The sequence below is a fragment of the Euprymna scolopes genome, chromosome 43, assembly GCF_053919585.1.
Source record: "Euprymna scolopes isolate OS-2025 chromosome 43, ASM5391958v1, whole genome shotgun sequence".
Classification (NCBI taxonomy): domain Eukaryota; kingdom Metazoa; phylum Mollusca; class Cephalopoda; order Sepiida; family Sepiolidae; genus Euprymna; species Euprymna scolopes.
In genome coordinates, this window is record NC_136524.1 from 25,071,969 (window position 1) to 25,096,708 (window position 24,740).

The 24,740-nt window shown below is 33.4% G+C and overlaps 1 protein-coding gene across 1 annotated transcript in view; it reads right to left on the minus strand.

The window, feature by feature from the left end:
• Positions 1-24,740, minus strand: part of LOC145268245 (nucleoredoxin-like) — a 628,842-nt gene that overhangs the window by 250,286 nt on the left and 353,816 nt on the right. Inside the window, exon 2 of the mRNA XM_080123573.1 lies at positions 9,461-9,715. Coding sequence (XP_079979699.1) covers positions 9,461-9,715 — 255 coding nt within the window. The remainder of the gene's footprint in view (positions 1-9,460; positions 9,716-24,740) is intronic.

Genomic DNA, 24,740 nt, shown 5'->3' on the forward strand with positions numbered 1-24,740 from the left:
TAATATATAAGAATCGATAGAAAATTGGCTCTATAACAATATATATGAAATCTGCATAAATTAAAATATCATATTTAAGCGTATTTTATGACCAGGCTACACAGAACTACGTCGAGCGTTCCTGCTAGCTTAGATAAATACTTTTGTAGCTTTAATAAAAGAACTACAAAATACCTGTTCTTCAGATGCTGCACTTCCATTTCTTGTTCTCTTTCGGCGAAGGAGCAGTCCTTCACGACTAAGACAATTTTTTTTATTTTTGTACCTTTTCTCCACGTTAAAAAACGACCCTGGTGTCTAACTCTGTCCCGTGGGGAGGCATTGTAAATAGGTAGAATACTATCAGGGCATCTCCATTTACGCTAAACATCCACAGAATGCCAGCATCAATATATTACATATGAAAGCGTCCGCTGAGGAATTTCCACAGGTCCTGCTAGTATGAAATATTAAAATAGTAGTAAAAAAAAAAAAAAAAAAAAAAAAAAAAAGGTATCGGTTTTCATCCAAATTAGCAAACTCTTTATTTTTTTAAACTACTTTTAAATTGTGTCTCTTTGTATTTCTCTCACCCCCTCCTCCATCAAGAAAAACGGAGGATGAACATGACACTGAAAGAAAATAAAACAATCCAAGTAAAATAAATATGAAGAAAGAAAGAAAAAAAAAACGAAAACGTGTCAATGGAGAAAAATAAAATAAGAAATGGAGAAAGAAAGGAAACGTGTAAATTGGCTGTCTTTGTAGTTTGTTTTGAAAGAAATGGAAAAATTACTTTAAAAAATGTGAGTAAATGTTTGAAAAATGTCAACTACTATATTATATCTATATTATATGTTTTTAATCTGTCTGTTTGTCTCTCTGTATGTTCCAAGGTTTCTCGGGAACTACTGGGTCGGTCAGGCTGAAGTTTTGTATGAACCTTTGTTATGTTAAGGTGAAACGAATTAAGTAATGTGGTACCTGTTCAATGCATAGTTAGGAGTTAGTAGGGATTAGCATTCACTGCAAAAATGAGCACAAATTAAATCACATTCAACCATCAATTTGGTGTAGAGCACTTTTTCTAAGTCAACGGGCTATTACTTTTGCCCATTTTTAATGGTTGAAAAGTCTCATTAATATATAAAGTTTGTTTGTCTGCCTGCTGTTCAAAAATTTGCATCCCGCGATAGGAAAACGACATTCAATGACTGCAAAAATCTCTAACATAGAAATGACGAGTGGTATAAACATTAAAATAAGTTAATGTATCTGTTAAGAACCGAAAAGATAAGTTATTACTAGGGCTACGACAAGAGAATATTCTTTTTATTATTTTGACTCTCGGGTATATATCCGACACAGTTAGACCGAGGCCACTATACCAAATACTGTTAAAAACCCACCGAATATATGTCAGCCTATGTCACGGTAACATATATTGAGCACGTTTCTAACAGTATTTATATAGTTTTTGTTTGTTTTTAACTCATTTTCCTGAACTTACCGTGTTCAACAGAGAGTCCGGCGCCATTTTAAATTTCCCAATACATCGGTAAACACTATCTTTTACGAGCTGAATAAACATGTTACATTAAATAAAAACACTAACAAAATTATCCAGTTAGGTAGAAAAGTAACTTGTCTTGCCTTTGATAACATTTGTTTGTTATATATTTGTTTTTTGACAACTTTTTCGAATCTTTGTGTATAGTAATACAAACTCCAATAAAGATTTCAATATTTTAAAATATACCTGGGACACCTAACCTTATAAACCCTGAGCCACTATAACTTTATGAATTTTGTGTCAAACTTTACATTTCTTGTATTATTTTCATAATGTTGCGGGCCCGTGGCATAGTGGATAAAGTACTTTGTAAAATTCAGTTGTAAGTCACATTCTTCTAGAAGTTGAAGTTTCAATCCTCAGTGTGGGTGGCACTCAAAATACAATTGGGGATTAGGACTTCTATTCAGTCATGGCTGACTGAACGAGAGCATGCTAACCCCCTCTCCCGTGTATTAAATAACGGGTACTGTTTGAAATTTTGTGCACATTCCCGAGATAGATAGAAAGGTTCCTGAATCAGACGCAATACAGCTGAAGAAGGTCGGAGGTGATATCGGCCGAAACGTTGTGCAAATAACACACAAGATGAGAACAGTAATCCGAATAATACAAATAATGAGTAATCAATCCTCATCTAAAAAATTTACAAACTTTACATTTCTCGATTAATCATAAAAATCAATAGATTGTCTGTTTATAGAAAAGTCATGCTTTACATATAATGAGTGCGTACTCTAATAGAATGTGCTGTGACAAAGTTATTGCCCCCTCAACATAAATAACCCTGACAGAGCCGACATTCAGCAAAATCAGACCTTTTCACAGCAGAAGTTCCCAAGTATCAGAAGGCATTCTATTCTAAGAGATCCTTTCCCCGAACAGCTAGTCTTTGGAATTCCCTGACTGTGCCAACATGCAGAAATTTAAATATAATGTGAACAAACATCTCGCTGCACAACTTTCCATTCAGGACTCCTCGTATAAATCTGGACCCTAATTCTCAGCAGCCACTGCGTCTCAGTGGTAAGGTACCTTGATTGGAGTGACTAAAAGTTAAAAAATAAAAACGTGAATCTTAAACAAAATTAAATTTAAATAGTATAGAGAGACGCGTGCATAACAGGAGACTTTGATAGTATGGTCACAAAGAAATGGATGAGAGTGTTTAGGTTAGTAAATGTAGAGAACAGTTGAGGCAACAGCGTCAGTTGGCAGGTGAAAGATCAAGGAAAACATGGGAGAAGAGTAATAAGGATGAACTTGAAAGAAAGACGGACAAATAAAGAGCTGGCCAGAGATAGGCCGGTTTTGGAAGTCAGTTTTCTGCAAGCCGTCCAATACGTGCTAGCATATAGAGAAAACATTAAATCGACGATGATGACGACTACGACGATGTTGATGGTCATGATGATGATGATCATCATCATGACGACGATAGTGGTGGTGGTGGTGGCTGTTGTGTGATCCAGCTCATTAAAGTCGCCACCTGTTCAATATTTTCTCGTTCGTGCAGAACGCGCATTAACGCATACGTAACCAATAATTTTTCATTATTTTTCATTATTTTTTTATTTCTATTTTTATTTATTTATTTTCCTATAAAACAGATTTTAATTGTCGCCTCTAATTAAATACTCCTTTTTTTTCTACATTGGAATTCTGACATCATTTTCCTGTGATTTGATAAATTTAACACGAAAAATGTGTAACGTTTTATATATTGGACACAAAATAATTTTTTTAAAAAATGAATAGGACGAGATAATATGAGAATTGAGAAAAAATTTTTTTTTTAATTTAAAAATTAAAAAAAAAAACAGAAATGACTGAAAAATATGACTTAGAGTTGGTTTTAATGATTAATTTAAATTTCATAATCATATTTTTGTGTTTATAGTTCTTTTTAAATATATATATATATATATATATATATATATATATATATATATATATATATATATATATTTGTGCTGATGATGATTGTTTGTTGGAACATTGTTAACATAATCAGGCCCAATACAGATTAGTTTATCAATATGAGAAGATGGGTGGAAATTGAAGATAAATACAGAAAAGTTGGTGCTTCTACAGAATTGAGACGAGATTTTGTAGTCGATAAATGAAGTTTTCAGATAAAAAAAAAACAAACAAACAATGGTTTCAACTGATTTTTTTTTGTCAATTCTAATAAGTTATAATGGTAGCTTCCAAATTATGTCGTCAAAATTACCAGAATATTATTGAATTATTAAACAAAACAACTTTAATCGTGTTAGCAGGTTAAAAAATTGCCACCATCTTGTTTAAATCAAAACGGAAAATTACCTCCCTTTTGAACTCTCCTGTGTCTTACGAATGTTTTCATCAAATTCTATTTTTTATTTTCTTTAATAATTTTTGTACCTTATCGATTTTCGTAATTTTGGGATATAATCATCTTAAAAACACGAGGAATACGTAGATACCATTGTTTTCATGTGAAATTCAGTATTACGATTTCTGAAATTTCGTCCTAATAGCGTAGAAGCGCCGAAAAGTTTTATAATATTAAAACAGAAATATATTGAAAAAGATATATTGAAACAAATTTAAAAAAAAACGAAAAAGTAATTAAAGAACGTGACTTAGAAATAAATTTTAATAATTAATTGAAATTCGTTCCTCTTTCTTTTTTGTCGTCGTCGTCGTCGTCGTCGTCGTCATCATCATCATCATCATCATCATCATCATCATCATCAGCAGCAGCAGCAGCAGCAGCAGCAGCAGTTTAACATCCGTTTTGTATTCTGATATTATGACTTTAAGAAATTGATTTTCAAACTAACCTATCTTTGCTCAGGTTTTCATTTGTTCCTTTTTCTCTCAAGTCCATCAGTTCCTTCCATGTTTTCCTTGGTCTTTCTGTGAACTGACCCTGCTACCTCAACTGTTCTACATCTACTACCACTCACACGAACATTAACGAACACATAGACACACCCACAACTCATTGACTTATTATCGTCTGGCAATCTATATAAACTTTACTCATTGAAACATTCCAACCTTTTACACTGAACCCAATTATAATACGAAATCAAATGAATATTAACTCTTATAAACAACTTTCAATGAATTATAATTTATTTGATTGAGCGGAGAAGTTTTGAATACGATTTTCCTGACCCTGTGAAACTCGCGGTTCAATTAATCAATCCAGACTTTTTCTAATGTCTCAGCTAATGAACCCCCTTGTTTTTATAAGAACTCTAAAATTGTTCATGAACATTCTATATTTTTTCTACTGCTGTAAGCCTTCCATTTTGAACATATATAAATTATCTCTTTCGTGAATATATGCCCCTTTAACTTTTTTCTTTTTTATTTATTTATTTATTTATTACCGTATGACAATGTTTCCAGTTTTTCTCACATTTGATTATAAACCCTGAACACCTTTTCACTAAAAATATTTCTCTGGATCTCCAAAATCCTGTCGTGAACACTTCCCTAAAAATCGTCCTAAAAAGACCGCCTCTCCATAACTGGTAACCTTCATAAACCATAAATTTTTATACTGAAAACGGACGTTTACACACTTTCGTTCCGGAATGATTTCAATATATACTATTTATTCAAAGGAAATCTACGTTTAAGTAACCTCATTTACATATTGAATTAAAGGAAATATATTATAATAATTATCTCTACGCTATTAATTGTATGGTGTAATAGAATTATTTAATTGTTCTATTTAGAACTATTATATAAAGTTTATTTATTTTTAATTTAGTTTATATTTAATTTAATTTCAATTATTGTCGACACCAGTTGGCCTTTAAAAACGGAAGTAAGTTTATTTAAGCTATGAGAGTTATTTCCTGTTTAATTTTCTTTCTATAAACGAAAATGGATGTTTTATGCTTCCATAAATCCAACATGTGGTCCACTTTCAGGAAAATCGTAACAAATGAGAATATTCAGTGTATATGGGTAAACCCTTAACCCGCCAATACGTTTCGACCTGGCAACGCCGGGTATATACAGCTAGTTAAAATGTAAAACTACTTGAAAAAAGAACTTGAAGGAGAGAGAAATCAAAAGATCTCTCTCTCTCTCTCTCTCTCTCTATATATATATATATATATATATATATATATATATAGAGAGAGAGAGAGAGAGAGAGAGAGAGAGAGAAAGAGAGAGAGAATGTAACTGCAAATGACAAAAAGCATACCAGAAATGAAAAAAAAATTGAACAATAACAACAACAACAACAACAACAACAACAATAATAATAATAATAATAATAATAATAATAATGATAATAATAATAATAATAATAATAATAATAATAATAATAAACAGAAAAATAATTTGACAAAAAAAAGGAAGATGGAAAACGTGAAGTCGAGATAAACGAATAGAAATGTAAGCCCCCCCCCCCCGCCTCTGACACACTAAAACATTCAGTAGACAACAACAACCAAAATTATCACAGAGAGAGAGAGAGAGAGAGAGAGAGAGAGAGAGAGAGAGAGAGAGAGAGAGAGAGAGAGAGAGAGAGAGAGAGAGTTAAAACTATGTGAAATACGAAAAGATAAAATCGCTTAGCGGTACAAAAATGAGCTTAAATACACATCTGACTTCTTTTATCTTTTTAATTAAGCTATCTGCGATTATCCATTCGCCAGAAGACAAGCGATAAACTATGAAAAGCCTATACAAGGTTTTCTTTTATTTTTTTCTTAATTATTATTTTTTTTTTTTTTTTGGATGAATTATACATATATACATATTTATCGCTAAATTGAGAGATTATATAAATGCTTGTTTAAACACTCCGAAACATTCAACGACTGAAAAAATAAATATTGATTAGAAACATTCACCAGTGGTGTAGGTGTTGGGGGACATATGAAGTTAAGAAAACAAGTTTTGAGATAGTTTGCAAAATCTCTAAAAAACGTTTCTTGTCCAAAATTCCTCCTAATATTAAAAAAAAAACAACAAAAAAAAAAAACAGAGAAAATTCTCTATAGTGTGCATTTTCATTACGTCCGACGAAATGAAAATATCATATTCCTAAATCAATCAAATAATTTTATTTTTATAGAAAAAAAATTAGAAGTAGCAGAAAAGCGGCTGTCTTGTCGGCCATTTTTAAAACAATCTTAAAAAAAAAAAAAAATGGAGTAACTCAACATAATTCAAACTAGCGAGATTTATACAGTAATACCTACAAATTCCCGTTAACCGTTTTATGAAATAATCTTATTCATAAAAATAAAACTATTTGACCATTTTACGTAATTTTTGGAATATATTATTGTTCCGTCACGGGTACGTCACATCATACAGATTTTTCTTTCTTTCTTTTTATTTTTAATATAGAGGTAATTCTAGACAAGAACCAAAAATATATTTAACACTTAAGCGAGGACGATCAAAGAAAATTTTACTTCCAAATTTTATTGTATTATTATTCACCTCAAACAAAACTTCACATAAATGCAAGCCAACTCTGGCCTTCAAAAAATGTCTGGCAGCCACGTCAGCATTCCTAGGTAAGGGCACTTCAAGTGATTAGCAATAAACTAATCCCTTCTCAAAAGGAAAAGGCAAAATGACTGCACAACACCAAAGACATATCTCAGCCAACAGAGTACAAAAAATCCCAAAAGGCCTAGACTCTGGTAGTTTTCATACCAAGGGGAAAAACTGACTCGGTTTTTGCAAACACTGGACCCCTAAAAAGGCTTACTGTGATTCAAATTTCATAGGTAGACAACGGCTGCTATCAGCAAGAAATCAATGAGAAACAGTTGTCGAATGATTTCCATCCGCCATCGAAAGAAACAGAAAGTACTGGAAATCTGAGAAATCTTGTCACTCGGATTTCAGGGAACACCACCTTTCTTGCCAGTGAGCGATTACTAGTTATCACTTCTGAGAGAACCACATCAAAGCAAAGATCGACAAGACGCACAAAAAAAAACAAAAAACAAAAAAAAAACAATAATGCACACTATGGACAAAGAGACGAAACAAACAGCATAATAAGCGAATGTAGCAAACTAGCTCCAGAAGAATATAAAAATAGACACGATCAAGTGGGGAAGGCAGTACAAACTGCATCTTGAACACCTGGATAAATTGTACAAGTACAAAATGGCAGCAGTACTTGAAAATGAAAGCCGCAAAATCCTGTGACATATGGATATACAAATGGATAAACCCAGCTAAGCAAGAAGACTGGATATGATAATGGCCAACAAGAAGGAAAAGTCATGCCAGCTTGTAGATTTTAGCATTCGAGCAGACCACATGGTGAACATCAAGGAGACAGAGAAGCGAAACAAATGCACAGAACTGGTCAGAGAGCTAAAAGGAATATGGAACATGAAAAAAAAAGTCAAGACAGCACCAATAATCGTAGTTGCACTAGGAATAATCTAGAAAACTTCAATAAAAAGGATGTGAGAAATTGGAATCAGAGGGAAGGCTGAGAAGCTACAATGTATAACAATAATGAAAATGATTGAAATCTTAAGGAAAATCCTTGAATGCAGAGACTAATTCACATGAGCTGCAGATGCTAACCGGACAAATAGAAACTGCAACAGAAGTAAAACAAAAAGAGGAAAACCACATAGAACCAAGAAAACTGAAACCACAAAATTTTAAGTTAACTACACCTCCCAAAGAAAATGTAGTGTCAGCATCGACTAGCACATCAAACAGTCGAGAAGGGTTAAGGAGGATGGAAAGACCAAGGAGAGAGCATTAATCAGACCTACACTGAATAAGTATGAAGAGAACTGGAGCCTTAGGGAGGCTTACTGCCACCCACATTCCAGTGAATACCAATGGTCATTGACAGCGATAAATCAATGGTAAGCGACTGTTGCGATGATTGGAGAGAGTATCCGAAGAAGTGGAGAGGAGTGGAAATCTGAGAAACGTGTTTTTACTCAAACTCCAGAGAACATTCCCGGTTATTGTGAGTGAGCAATCTCTGACGATGACTTGTGTGGGAACTCTTAATGAATACAAAAATAAAATATAAATTTAAAAAAATAAAATAAAAAATAAATACATAAAAAAAAAAAATAAATAATAATAATAATAATAATAATAATAATAATAATAATAATAATAATAATAACAATAATAATAATATATGGAGCTTGCCATTGAGCTGAAATGAAATATGAAAACTCAAGAAAACTACAGTAATACCAATAATTTTAAGAGTACCCGGAGCAGATCCTAAAAACCGGGACAAAAAGCCCAGAAGAAATACAAATCAAAGGGACGATTGATATCCTACAGACCGCGTCAGCGACGAAAACAGCCACAAGTCATTTGAAGTAGAAGAGAACTATGCAAACACAACTAGAAATAAAAACATATTAAGATGAACGCAAGCGAATTCAAACTGCCAGGATATACTGATTCCATAATCTGACCACCACCTTCTCCATCAGCACAAAATTCAAAGAAACAAAAAAGTTGGGGTTTTTTTTTGTTTTATTTTTGGCAGAGCGATCATCTTCCAAGAAAATTGTCATGGGTTGTCTGAAGGGATGGAAAGGCCATGTAAGAAAAAAGCACCATCCAGATCTACACTCGAACAGTGCACAGAGTACTGGAATCCTAAATAGGCTTACTGCAATTAAAATCCTAACAACAATATCACCGAAAAATCAATGCAAGAACTCAAAGTGACTGACAACAGTTACCAAAAGAAGCAGATTGTTTTAGAAATCTGGGGAGACTTATTGTCACTCAGTTTTCAGGGAACACTTTTTGTTGTTGTCGATGAGCAATTATTGGCAATAATGTGTGTGAGTACTTTTAGTGAGTCAAAAAACAAAACAAACAAAAATAAATAAATAATGATAATAAATAATGACGACTCACCCAGTGTGCCGAGAAATAAAGTCCTGTAATTTTTCCTTGTAGAGCAGAAAGAGCATCGACTTCACAGCCAGCATTGGTCAATAATTTCCCTTCGATTACATCCTTGAATGGGCGTGGACGCCAAGGAAATCCTTCTCCTTTTGGATCATCCTCTATGCAACCGATTCCATTTTTTGTAATTACTTTTCCGGACTCACCGTCAATTATTACCAACATCGGAATTCTGTAGATGTGATATTTTTTCATCAGTGCTTTCTGGATAGAGAGAGAGATAGAGAGAGAGAGAGAAAGAAAATCGAATGAATATAAGAAAATGTAGGCATTGAGCATATTCGTTATCGGAAAACGTAACAAGTTAACTCTTTGACAAACAAGACAGGTCAACGCTCAGACAAACAAAACAGGTCAACTCTTAAACAGGACAGGTTAACTCTCAAACAGTACAGGACAAGTCAACTGTCAGATAAACAGGACAGGTTAACTCTCAGATAAATGTGAAAGATTCCACAATATTTTCTAATAAGAATAACTTGGTTTTAATATACAGTAGAACTCCAGGATACGGTGGCCCTATGATACGGTTTTAATAGGTTATGATGTGGAATACGATGTTTTTCCGGCTCCTGGTTATGGTATTTGCCCCGCCTTACGGTGTTATTTATAATGTTATTTGATTATATATACATGTGTATTATGCACTGTACTGTATTTTGTTACTAATTTTTAATGTCGTATGCCGGGGTTCTGCTGTATAAGTTTCTTCTTTTTAGTTCTTTCTACAGAATCAAGATCTGTCTTTCCGAGCAATTATGCTGACTTTCATCACATTGCTTTTTAAGGAAGCTGAAAGGAGATTGGAAAACTAACATAATTGCTGTCATGCCAAAGTTTTCCTTCTTCCAATCTAGTTGCCCAAATCAAGTAAGGAAGTATCTCTACGATATCTTTGTTTTTATTTGTGTTCTGATCACAGTAAAATCTTGGCAATCATGTGTCCCCAAATAAATCTTCATTTTTTTTTTTTTTTTAATTTCAAATGAAAATTTCAATTTGTTTTGCCTAGCAATACAACTATTTATTATTTAATTATATTCTAAAAATAAAATAAAAATGGAAGAAGCGAATTACTTTTTTTTACATATATATATATTCCTCTATTACAAGTTTATCTGATCAGCTCCTTAAATTAAAAAATGATTTGTATAAATAAAACAGTAGAGGTATCTATCTGTCTATGAAAATATTTAACGGGTAAATTCTTAAACTCTGGTCACATAACACTGAAATTAAAATAAAATAGCAATCATACACCAAAGATGGTTTATAACAAGTAAAATCTTTGTTTGGATGGATGACTAACGCAGAAATATGTCGACAAGTTGAAATGCAAAATGTTCGTTTCAATTTGCCGACATATTTCTATTATTTTTACGCATTCACAAAATCATTCATAGTTTGAAAGTGGTTTAATTTTATATATTTCTGTCAACAGCTCAAACAGTAGGGAACGTAGCTGGAGCGCTAAATGTTTTTATTTCGATTCTAGCTAATTGCATGAATTCATATTTTTTTAAATCTTTTAAAATCAGTACTATATATTAGGTACAATATAATATTCAATAGAGAATTGGCCCCGTGATAATAAATATGAAATCTGCATTAATTAAAATGTGTATAGGCATATTTTTTTTTAAATATATTAACTACAGACACGTGTTTCGAGATCATATAACTCATCAGTGGGCTGAACCAGATAAGAATCGAGCTAAAACCTTGGGGTCCTGAGTCTAGCGCTTTGTCATTGAGCCAATCTCCATCACATATAGATAGTCCGCATTTTCAGTCGTTTTCAATTCTTTGTTTATTTTGCCTGCGATACTTTTTTGAACAGATTGCAATACCTTAATGATAAATAGGAATATTTTTTCTCTTATCTTTAGATATTTAATATATATGTCGCTCTCCCCCATGAGTATGGGAAAAGTTATTCCTATTTAACATTTAATTAATGCAATCTGCTCCAAAAAGTACTGCAGGCAAAAAAGACAAAGAATTGGCAACTTCTGAAAATGCAGTATATTCCTAAGTGACAAGGATTAGCTCAGTGGCACAGTGCTAGTCTCAAACTCCATGGTCCTAGGTTTGATTCTTGCCCGGTTCAGCTGCTCTGATGAGTCATGTATGTATATATATATATATTATGGCTATGTAAAGACCAAATTTAAACTTGTTCGAAAACATTCTTTATTTTAGATTGTGAAATTAAAAAATAAAAATGAATGTGTCAGCTGACCGGTTTCGAAGCTCGCTCAACAGAGCTAAAATCGAGCTTAATTACGTTTTAAAAAGAAAAGGGGGGGGGGACAATGAATCGGAGATGAAAAAGTAGGGGGGAATATATGCATATAAAAAGAGGGGGTGAATTAATTATTAAATAGAAACTAGATTAAGCCCTAAGATATTCTCTTTTTGTTTGCAAAGAGAAGGTCTCAGAGTCTTAATATATATAGTTTCTAGAATTTTAAGATGGTAAAGAGAGTGCGACTAACTAAGGATGGAAAAAAGTCTGCACTAAAATTCAAAGCGCAAATACGATTATTCATAAGGTGCTCTCCTATAAATGAGCCATGGGTATTGCCCAAAACGTCCGAAGGTAGGTAGTTTCCATTTCGAATTTTGGATGGAACGTGTTGTTTTACCCTATTATCTAATCTGTGAAACGTTCGCCCGATGGAGCTCACACCGCAGCTACATTTAAATAAATAAATAATAGAATTGTTATGGTGGGGGGGGGAGAACGTCTTTACAAATCGAAGACAAAATGGGTTTACAAGAAAAAACAACACGGGTATTTGATGCAAAGTAACATTGTTGTACGACAGCAGAAATTTGCTTGGCAAATCTTTCACTAATATTACCTAGCCAAGGTAGGCGTAGGTAGATAGGGCATTTGTCGACAGATGCCTGTTTAATTTTATTGAAATTGGAAATTTTATTTCTAATTGTAGATTCCACGATTTGCAATGGAAAACCATTATCGGTCTTTACACATGTTGGGACTCGTTTTGCCCCACCAAACAAAAATATAATCTTATCAACACCCTTATTCATAGAGCTTGCATGATATGTTCAGAGAACAAATTAAATGATGAAGTCAAATTTATTACCAAGACTCTTTGCAATAATGGTTTTCCATTGCATTAAATCACTCTGGAGAGACGTCTCAACATTCAATAATAAATGTTTAAATTTCATAGATATTTCTCGCGGTTAAAGTTGGCCGTGTGGTTTGTTCCTTGCTAATGTAGTCAAAGATGGCCGGCTTCGAATCTCCTAACTGGCTGTAATTGTGACACTCTGCACTGATGAAATACTAGTGTCTGTAGTTATTTAAAAATTATTATAGTAATAATTATATATATATATATATATATATATATATATATATATATATATATACACACACACATACATATATATATGTACACCAACGCATATATACACACACACACACGCATATATACACACATCTATGTACACACACACACACACACACAAGCACACATACACACACACATATATATTAGTAATATATAGTAGCACCACATATCTAAAACAAGAATAATCTTAAAATTCTCAAATCCATACAATTGTTCCTATGACTTCATAACGTAACTGATGAAGTAACAAGCAGTTTAAATTAGAGTCTTCTGGAGGTTGAAGGTTCAATCCTCACTGCAGGAGATTCTAAGAATATAATTACTAATTATCATGGTTGAAGAAAAGTGAACAATCTACTCCCATATAATTAGTAATGGGTTACTTTCAAAATTCCGCACAAATTACGGGGTTTTACAAAAATTTCTGACTTTAACAAGACGCACCTGCAAAAAGGTTGAAGGCCGAAACGTTGTGAGAATATCATCCAACAGCAAAACAGTCGGGTTATTTTTATTTTTTATTTTTGAGATGTGGATTAATATTTCACATTATTTCGATTCTTTGTACTATGGTTCTCATCCTGAGTGTTATTTTTACAACTTTTTTTTTTTTAGACTGATCGACTCTTTTTCGGGTGTACCTTGTCAAACTCGGGAATTTTTCTGTCAAACTTTGAAATCTTTCTATCAAACTTGTGAATCTGCATGGAATTTCAAATGGAATGCTTTATTTAATCTACTAGAGTAGCATGCTCTCCTCCCGTCAGTTATGGCTGCGAAGAGGTTAATTTGCAATTGTCGCCAGCACTGAGTATTGAAACTTCAATATTTCTAGAAGGTAATTTACAACTAAATTTTACTAGGTACTTTATCCAATACGTTATAGGAACTTGTGTATTTTTTAAGGCAGAACTTTTTTTTTTCATTGTTTTAAAAAGCAAGGTTTCGGTCAATCCTCGACCACTTCAGTAATCCTATACAGTATGAGGAGGAGATTGCCAAGAGCAAAACATAGATGCTTTCTTGTTGTTGTTGTTGTTGTTGTTGTTCTTCTTCTTCTTCTTCTTCTTCTTCTTCTTCTTCTGTTTAGAATGAAAACAAATTGGTCTATAAAAGACAAATGAATGCATCTTGGATTCTCAAATGACGCATGTGTTTTTATTACTTGCTTATATCTGTAAGGCTCTCTTCCACCGCCATTCCCTCGTTGGCTCGTTAAAGGTATATTTCTTCCACCTCGTGTTTCTTTCGTGTATGTAATATTTAATAAATGTCAAGGATGATTTAGGATCAGACATCAAGTAAGACAGCTGTTTGTTTTACACAGACACGTATTAATACAAGTACATATTCATATATACATAAATACACACACGCACACATATACATAATACACATATATATGCACTGTACATATGTATGTGTATATATATGCACAAATATATATATATATATATATATATATATATATATATTCATATATATGCACAAATACACCCCCGTATATATATATATATATATATATATATATATATATATATTGTTTTTAAAATATAATTTGCTTTTAAAAAATAAAGATTATATTTTAAGAATAATATATATACCGCTCTCCATGTGGGGGGGGGGTACCAGATTGGTTAAAGGGAAATTATTCCCAACTCGCATTTAGGTAAAAATGCACTTTCGTAAAATAATTAAATTGAATTCATTCAAAACACATCGCAAAAACAAAAACAAAAACATATATATATATATATATATATATATATATATATATATATATATATATATATATATATATATACAAGATAAACCTCACCTGTCTGTTTAAATGTGTGTGTATGTATGTATGTATGTATGTATGTATGTATGTATGTGTGTATGTATGCCTAAAACTTTTGACAGAGGCGACGGATTTTCACGAGATCGGTATCATTTTGAAGATCGACATCTCGAACAACAAATATCGAAAAATGGTCCGAAAACATTAATTTCTTCACCCTCACTTGGGCAGTTTTCTACAAGGAGGGGTCGATTTTTTGCGAGCCATTTTTACAAGTCATCGTATCGGTTGATATATATTCACAAATACACCCCCGTATATATATATATATATATATATATATATATATATATATATATATATATATATATATATATATATATATATTGTTTTTAAAATATAATTTGCTTTTAAAAAATAAAAATTATATTTTAAAAATAATATATATACCGCTCTCCATGCCTAACTTTGCCTAATTTTAACATTTTGAGCTTCCGGTCATGTCATAGAGTAACAGTAAGACGTCAGATTTTCTTTCACTTTTTTTTTTCTGCCTTCTACGTCATTGGTTTGAGCCTGTCTGCCTACTACCACTTTTTTTTACTCAACACACAGCCCAAAACACCCAGGCTAGTGTGTGTGTGTGTGTGTGTATATATATATATATATATATATATATATATATATATATATATATATATATATATATATATATATATATATATATATATACTGGCAGGGAGACATGACGTTGCCCAGAATTGAATGAGGATGAACAAATGTTTCCTATGTTATTATAATAAAATTAAAAAATAACATCAAAGGTAGGTCACTCTAGTATTTTTGGCCAGGGTGGCCAGATTGGCAAATTTCTAGAATTTGGCCTTTTTTGAAACAGTTTGCCCTTAAAATATTGTATTTGGCCTTTTTCAAAGCATAACGTACGGACTAAGTAAGGAAGGAACCAGCAGAATATTAAAGCAATGTTCTTCATCCCATAAGTAAACGTTGACCAAATATTCCAAATAACATATCATCCAAAATCCAAATAAGATTTGATGAGTAACACTCCACTACACTGGCTTATACGAGGAATGGTGAACTTTCTCTAAATAATATTGCCTCAAGTAACAACAGGAAGCTAGATACTCCACCAGACTAGAGGAATTCTGGTATTGGAATCTGATAAGATCAAGAGACAACAAGTCGATATACTACCACGCCCGTTCCAAAAGTAATGCCTATTTTTTATTTCGCGCAAATGAATAAGAGGGCATTGTTATGATGACTGAACATGCATTCATGACCTGAAAATTTCATCTATCTGTTGCAGATATTGACGGTGTGAGACTCTAAGAAAGCAACCCCTTTCATGGACATGCATCAGAAGCAGAGATGCGTCGTTGAATTCCTGAACAAAAGTGCATTGGGAATGATGGTTACTGTGTAGAAAAATAAATTCTGGAGCATAAAAGGTTGTTCGGCTTAATGGTACCATTCCCGTCTTTGTAGGTCTTTAAATTTTTGGAGTAAAAAAAATAGGAGGCTTCACTTTTGGAACGACCTTCGCATAACATAATTAAGTGGTCAATTGGGGAGAGGAAAATAAATATTCTTAGCTTCTTAATTAACTCAACATTTGAAAGATAAAGGAAAACTTTAATGGAATATTCGTCTAAATATCTCATATGAAGATAAAGTTTTAGACACAAGAAGGGGCCCCTTGATTTCTGAAGTATAATGAAAAAAATAAATAAATAGATAGAAGATTCTAAAGATTCACCGCTTATCAAGACGCAAAGGCCACTCGAAGACAATAAAAGAAGGGGTTGTGTCAGTTGGAGCACGAGACAAACACTTGAAGATTACAGACGGTCGAAATTGATTACTTAATGGGACGGCTCAACAAAAATGTATTACTATTGGACTTGGAAACGATCATGCTGTACTCAATTTTTGTTGCGGCTATTTTACTGGCGAGGAGAGGGCATAGATTGGAGCTCAGTCAAACAACTCCATAAAAATAACAAAAATTTGTGAAAGAGGCTCCAAGGAAGTAAACCGTGTGTGTGTGTGTGTGTGTGTGTGTGTGTGTGTGTGTGTGTGTGTGTGTGTGGTGTGTGTGTGGTGTGTGTGTGTGTGTGTGTGTGTGTGGTGTGTGTGTGTGTGTGTGTGTGTGGTGTGTGTGTGTGTGTGTGTGGTGTGTGTGTGTGTGTGTGTGCGTCTACGTTATTATCCCATTTCTTCTGTTATTGGCTTGAAAGAAAGAGTGGTTAGGGAGAGGAGGTGGAAAACGGAAAGGTGCGGGTGACAAAAAAGAAAGAGATAGAGATAGAAATTTTGATACAAGCTTCTGGGCTTGACCATTACTCCTGATCTTAAATGGAACACGTATATCAAATCTGTTGCCAAGGCCGCTGGAAAAATGGTGGGATCTTTCTATCGATCCAGTAGATATCTCACTGCTGATGCTATTCTCTATCTATATAAGAGCCAGGTACGTCCAAGGATGGAATACTGTTGCCACATCTGGGCAGGAGCTGCTAGAAAGAACTTGTCCTGCCTTGATAGAGTTCAAAATAGACTTCGTAGCCTCGTAGGAGATGTCCTTTTCTCCTCCTTGCAACCTCTATCTCACAGAAGAGATGTTGCGAGTTTGTCTCTGATGTATCGTTATTTTCATGGAAAGTGTTCAACTGAGCTTCAATCTATGGTCCCCCCTCGCCAAACTTTCACAAGAAACACTCGTCTAGCTGTAAACACTATCAATAATTTCCCCCACTCTTTATCTGTGCCTAAACCTAAACGTAGATTCCATGAACAAAGCTTCTTTCTTAGAACTGCACGCCTGTGGAATTGTCTTCCGTTTTCCTGCTTTCCGGCTGACTACAATATGGTTTTGTTCAAGTCTAAAGTAAATAAGTTCTTGATGAGCCGTTCCATATAAGTTATTAAATTTACCAAATTTTCATTACTAATGATTACTATATTGACCAACTTCTACTGTACACTCTTTAACCCTTATCCTTGAGTGGCCCCTGGGCCTTGATAATGTGGTGATGCCTTTGTAAAAAAAAAAAAAAAAAAAAAATACATGAAACATACACAATATACACTCTTCTCCACATTAAGCCTACATAATATACACACATGTAGACAAAGAATGCACAACATACATACATCTATAATATTAAAGGTAGTTGTTTGTGTGTATGTGTGTTTGTCGAGCTAAAATTTAATATATATATATATATATATATACATATATATATATTATATATATATATATATAATTTTAGATATTATTCATCCAGAGCAATCAAGAATATATATACGAACTTTGTGCGTCTTTGTTTTGTAGTTTTTTTATTTTAGCTGGAGAAACACACATACAAACAAGCAACTACTTTCTTCTTTGGGGTTCAACTGGGTTAGGTTTCGCCAGGGTGGTGGAATTTTGCAATGCTATGTACTTATTTTGCAATAAAATGTAGGTTCATTACACAATGAAATCTGATATATAAAAGAGAGTTGTGTGTGTGTGTGTGGGGGGGGTTATGTGTGTGTGTGTGTGTGTGTGTATGTATGTGTCCAGATAGAGAGGAATGAGTTGGACGTAGGAGAAAGAGTGGTTAGGGAGAGGAGGTGGAAAACGGAAAGGTGCGGGTGACAAAAAAGAAAGAGATAGAGATAGAAATTTTGATACTTTTTTTTTTTTTGCTCCAGGCAACGTCGAGTAGCCCTGCTAGTGCATAAAGCATACACAGTATACATAAAACATACACACGAAGTACATACACGCACACACACAAACATGCAGTACTGTTCCACCGCTTATCATTCAGTTTTATATATCTAATGCACGTCTACGTTATTATCCCATTTCTTCTGTTATTGGCTTGAAATTAGCCTACACACTCCCCCGCCTCCCTAAACTTAATGTTTTATTTGTTTCTCTTAACTTTTCTATCTTCTTTTTCTTTTTTCCTTACTCTCATGGTGACTTCTTTGTGTCTTCTGACCCATCTTCCGCCCACCCACAAACCGTCTTGTGGGTAGAGAAAGGGATGACAAAAAGGAGGGTGGGGCAGAAGTGATATGAATGAATTCCGCTGTTGCAAGAACAGCTGTTCCCCTTACAAGACTCTCCACCATTCACGCACCCCCACACACTCCTCGTATCCTCCTAAGATCCCCGGCTTCCTGTAGGGTATAGAACTTAGAACAGACTTTTTTTTCCCTTCCTTGACCTCCACCCAGCAACCTCTGGGTTTAGGGACAAGAGGTCAGGGGCAGGGCGATAGCAGGATGGAGGCAGGTAAGAAATTGCAATAACCTCTTCTGACAAGTGTGTGTGTGTGTGTGTGTGTGTGTGTGTGTGTGTGTGTGTGTGCGCGCGCGCGCGTGTGTGTGTGTGTTTATACAAACATAATTGGTTACGTATGTACATACATGTTTCAGTGGAATCTCAATTCCGAGAGACCCACCTCATTAGACCGAGAAAGGAAACGCTGTTCAAACGAAAATGAAGGTTCATTCATTTTGTATATAAAAAGTATATTCGAGTGTGATTTACAATCTGAAAGAAAGGGTGCTGTATTGTTTGTGAATGTGGACAGTAGATGTTTGGATAAATAAATGAATACATAAATAAAAGTGAGGAATAAAATAAATAGAGTTTATCAGTAAAATAGATGAATAAGAAATGCACTAATGGAAAAAGAAAAAACAGCCAGAAAGTCTTCAAATAGGGAAATAGCACTGATGAGATTATGATATTACTTCAGATCAAAGCAAACACTTAAGACAGCCACATAGTATCCCTGTAAATTATGTCCCAAATAGTAGTAATCCCCTACATTTAAATGGCACTGGGCATTATTTGAGGTGAAAAAGCAATAAAAAAGAAAAATTATAATAAATCCAAAAACAACAAAAAAAAATCTATTTCGACTGCAAACAGTTTATTACTGGCATTCTTTATTAAAGCATTTAATATTATACTTCCAAATCTGAATAGCTTTCCTTTTCATTTTCTAGACTGAGGTAGAATAAAAGAAATTCACTTGAACAAGAATATAGTTATAAAAAGGTGCTCAATATCCGGAGAATAGCTTCTCTTCGTATTCCTTCTGTTGAAATATCTGGTGGACAGTTTATCACGTACTTCTTTTTTCAGGTGGGGAGGGGGAGGGTTACATTTTAGCGTTTTCATTCGTTCTTTTATTTTCAAATTTTTGTTAGGGTAACGATGGAGTTGGCATATAATAATGAAAAAATGCGCACTATTTTAGTATAGCAGGTGTGGCCAAACCGAACTTCATGTCGACCCTGGCAACGCTGGGTATCCATGCTAGTAGATTTATAATTTGGATCAGATTTCAAAAAATGAATTTAAACATAAGTGATAATAATGAATAGGTAAACCGTATCGAACGCATTAGAAATTATCTTAGTCCAAAACAATACGTATTCATGTTAAAAACAATTCAATAGTTGATATATAATCAGAAATGTAAATTATAATTCTATGAGTAAAAAACATTAGAAAAATATTCATATTTTTTTCTTCTTTTTTGTTACAAGAACGTGGAAACGAGGGTATTTTAAATCTTTTGTTGTTGTTGTTGTTGTTGTTGTTGTTGTTACAAGAAGGTGCAAACGAGGGTATTTTCAATCTTTTTTTTTTGTTACAAGAAGGTGCAAATGAGGGTATTAAAAAAAATTTTTTTTTTGTGACAAGAAGGTGCAAACGAAGGTATTTTAAATCTGTTTTTTTTTTTTTTGTTACCAGAAGGTGCAAACGAGAGTATTTTACATCTTTTTTTTTTGTGACAGGAAGGTGCAAACGAGATTATTTGAAATCTTTTTTTTTTGTGACAAGAAGGTGCAGACGAGGACATTTGAAATCTATTTTTTTGTTTTTTGTTACAAGACGGTGCAAACGAGGGTATTTTAAATCTTTTTTTTTTTTTGCTGTTGTTACAAGAAGGTGCAAACGAGGGTATTTTAAATCTTTTTTTTTTTTGTTACAGGTGCAAACAAGGGTATTTTAAAACTTTTTTTGTTACAAGAAGGTGAAAACGAGGGTGTGCAAACGAGGGTATTTTACATCCTTTTTTTTTTTTTGACACGAAGGTGCAAACGAGGCTATTTTAAATCTTTTTTTTTTTGCTGCAAGGAGGTGCAAACGAGGGTATTTTGAATCTTTTTTTTTTACCAGAAGGTGCAAACAAGGGTATTTTAAATCTTTTTTTTTTTTTTTTGTTACAAGAAGGTGCAAACGAGGGTATTTTAAATCTTAAAATAAAGGAAGAGAAGAAAAGGATTCTTTTTTCTCTCTTTACGTCATACATGACGTAAAGAGAAAAAAAGAATGCTCTAGGGACACGAAAAAAAAATGCTCATAACATACCGTATATATTTTATAATTTTCTATGTATGGACATGGATCAAACTTGTTACTTTGATTTGAACCCAAAGCAATAAATGTTAAGGGCTGAAAATTGGGAGTCAAAGTTTTTGTTAAAAATGGACCTCTGCGGTCTCTACCAAATTACTCAGATAATTTCTGGTCTAAACATTTGAAATTTTGCATAAAGGGTATTCTGGGTAAGCTGTTTAATCAGTTTGGATAAAAAAAATTTGAGCTGCAAGGGGTCAAATTTAAAAAGATTTGACCTTTGCGGTGTCTAGCAAACTACTCAGCCAATTTTAGGTCTAAACGTTTTAAATTTATACATAACGGGTATTCAGAGATGCGGCAAGAATTTTAATCAGTTTTGGGGAAAAAATTTGGCTGCCAAAAGGTTAAAGTTGAAAGAGTTGACCTTTGCAGTTTCTACCAAATTCCTCTGCCAATTTTGGGTCTAAACACTTGAAATTTTAGATGTAGGTAACTTGGACATGGGTAAAACTTACTATTTTGGTTTGAGACAAAATAATAAATGTTAAGGCGTCAAAATTGGGGTTAAAGGTAAAAGAATTGACCTTTGCAGTCCCTACGAAATTACTCAGACAATTTTTGGTCTAAATATTTGAAATCTTACATAAAGTGCATTCACACATAGGGCAAGTTATGAACAATAGAGAGACAAAGAGCAAAGCCGGGCTGAACTGCTAGTGCATATATATATATATATATATATATATATATATATATATATATATATATATATATATATATATATACTAGCAAAAGTACCCGTCGTTGACTGGGTTCAAAAACAGCCTACAGAAAATGGACTCTGATTTATGAAAGCATGATAGGTCATAAAAAGGAAGGGTTGTAAAGGGATAGCTTCGAATTTGGGGGTATCAAAACCAAAGCAAAATATGATGAAAGTAAAAATAAAATAGATACACCCCATAATTTATTATACCATACCTGTTCACACTGAAACACTTTTCACAATATTCTGTGGATCTATATTAAAAAACCTTGTTAAACTTTGTGACATATTTCCATTCTATGGAGGTTAGGTGCGAACGAAAACCCCATAATTTTATTATACCATATTTCTTCAAAGTGAAACATAATTATCAAAGTATACTTAAGCAGATAAATATGAAAAGTCTTTATTAAAGTTTGTGCCTATTTCCATTCTATGGACGCCAGGCGCGAACGCAGACCCCACAATTTTTTTATACCATCCCTATTTAAGTTAAAACATACTTATCAAAGTATTATTATGTACATCTATATCAGAAACACTTGTAAACATTCTTTTTAATTTTTACATTCTTTATTTCCATACTTTGTGGACCAGGCACGAACGCAGACCCCACAATTTTAATAATGAACCACTGTTCTGCCAGATCAAACATACCCATTTCTGTGTCTCGATACATCTTCTATCATTATATGTGATCAGTTTTTTTTAAATAGTCAACCATATAGGAGCCTATACGTGACCCCCCACACACACACAGCTTTATATTATAGATATAGATATATATATATATATATATATATATATATATATATATATATATATATATATATATATATATATATATACACACACACACACACACACACACACACGGATGGATATGTATGTTATCTATAATGAGTCTCTTTTAACTTAGGAGTGTTTAAAATTCTGATATGTGATTCCTCTACTGTATTCTCTATTGTGTGTTGATATGTGTGTATACATATATGTTAATAGTTTTTAGACAGGATGTAAACGAGAGATGAATACCGTTGTCGGTTTAAATTCCAGCAAAAACACATACCTCCAATCTTCCTTCCATTCGTTCCATGTACAGTTAATAAGGATTAGTATTTAATGCAAAAATGAGCACAAAATTAACCACATTCGACCATCTATTTTGCATAAAACATTCATTCTAAGTCAACGGGTTATAACCTTTTCCCATTTTTAATGGGCTAAATGGTCTAGTATTTAATATAACTAGAAAAAGAGATAAGAAATACGGACTACTGATAATGTACATGCAAAGAGAGCTGCTGCAGCTTTGCATACATACAGCAATAGTGTGTTAAATGAGGCATTTCGTATTTATAGCCTTTGCCAGTATAATGACATTTACTTGTGCAGTATAGCAACTCCCATTAAACTAAAAAGGAAAACGAAAAGCAATCTATGTCACTTCATAAGAGGCGTATAGGTCTAAGGTCACATCACAGTAGTTTCTATCTCAAATAGCCTTTAATTAAGTGGGACCAATGACAATTACTTATCCAGATATTGGCGTTATTTCAAGAGTTTTCCTTCTCCTAGTCTAGTTGCCCTATCAAGAATTAAAGGAAGAGTTTGGTTTGGGATTAACTTTTTCTGTTTTCATTATCTTTCTGAATACTTTTATTAACCCTACACAAGGCATATTACCACAAAGATACAAGAAGCTACTGTTACAGGTTTTAAGAAAAAAACTATATTCCTCATTCTCAAGTCATGCATAAGTTTTCTTTACAGCCGTGACGTCACCCACGCCTCTAACATGATTCTAGGTCTGTGCACACGTTCATTTTATATCTTTTTTCTTTTCTTCCTCGCTGTGACGTCACCTTGGACGAAGCTCGGTCATTTGCATACAGCTGCCATATGTGTGTCCACGTTCTGTTACATCATCCACCAATTCTCAACCAGGAATGTCCAACAGCATATCAAGTGCTAGTGGCAGTTTAGTGTAAATTCTTTGTTGCTTTCTAACAGAAATCCAAAAAATAACACTACATAACTTATTGAAATACCAAAGCATGGGTATTATTATTATTATTAAATATGGCAATTACATACTTATAATTGAATATCAATAAAATAAAGACTGTTGGACTCTGATACTGAAGATTGGTGGACAAGTCAGGTATAGACTGAAGTTTATTAGCACTGAACATGATTGGATTAGTTAAAGGATTGTGAATTTTATTGACTAGCACGAGTACACGGCATTGCCCAGATAGAGAGATATAGTATACTAACAACCCCCACAAAATCCAAACAACTTTTGTTTCAATCAAAGTACCAGCAAGTATCCGTGCAAGCACAAAAAAATTTAAAAATAGCCACAGTAACCAGGCTCGAACCTGTAACGTGAAAGAAGAAAAGGAGGTGAAAAAAGTTAATGCATTAACCGTCTCGGACACAGCAACTTATGACATAACAGACCTTCAAAAAACCATCTTTTAAATGTACGTTGAGATCGCTAGGCATATGACTTTGCAAAAATGTCGGCCCCCTCCCTGCAAAAAACTTGACCCCTCCTTGCAAAAAATGGCTCAGTTGACCAGCATGGAATTAATCTTTTTAGCTAATTTTTAATTTTTATATATAAACATAATTATTTACTGTAATAATTATTAAATACATACAGACACTAGTGTTTCATCCTTTTGGGAATCATCAGTGCAGGGTGTCACGATTAACACTGGTCGGTAGATTCGAACCCAACAACGAAACCATCTCTGACTCCATTAGCAAGGACCTAATCCATTCGGCCACCATTAATCGCGAGAAATGCAGTTGAAATTTAACCATTTATTTTTAAATGTTTTTTAACGTCTGTCAGAGTGATCTAATCATTATAT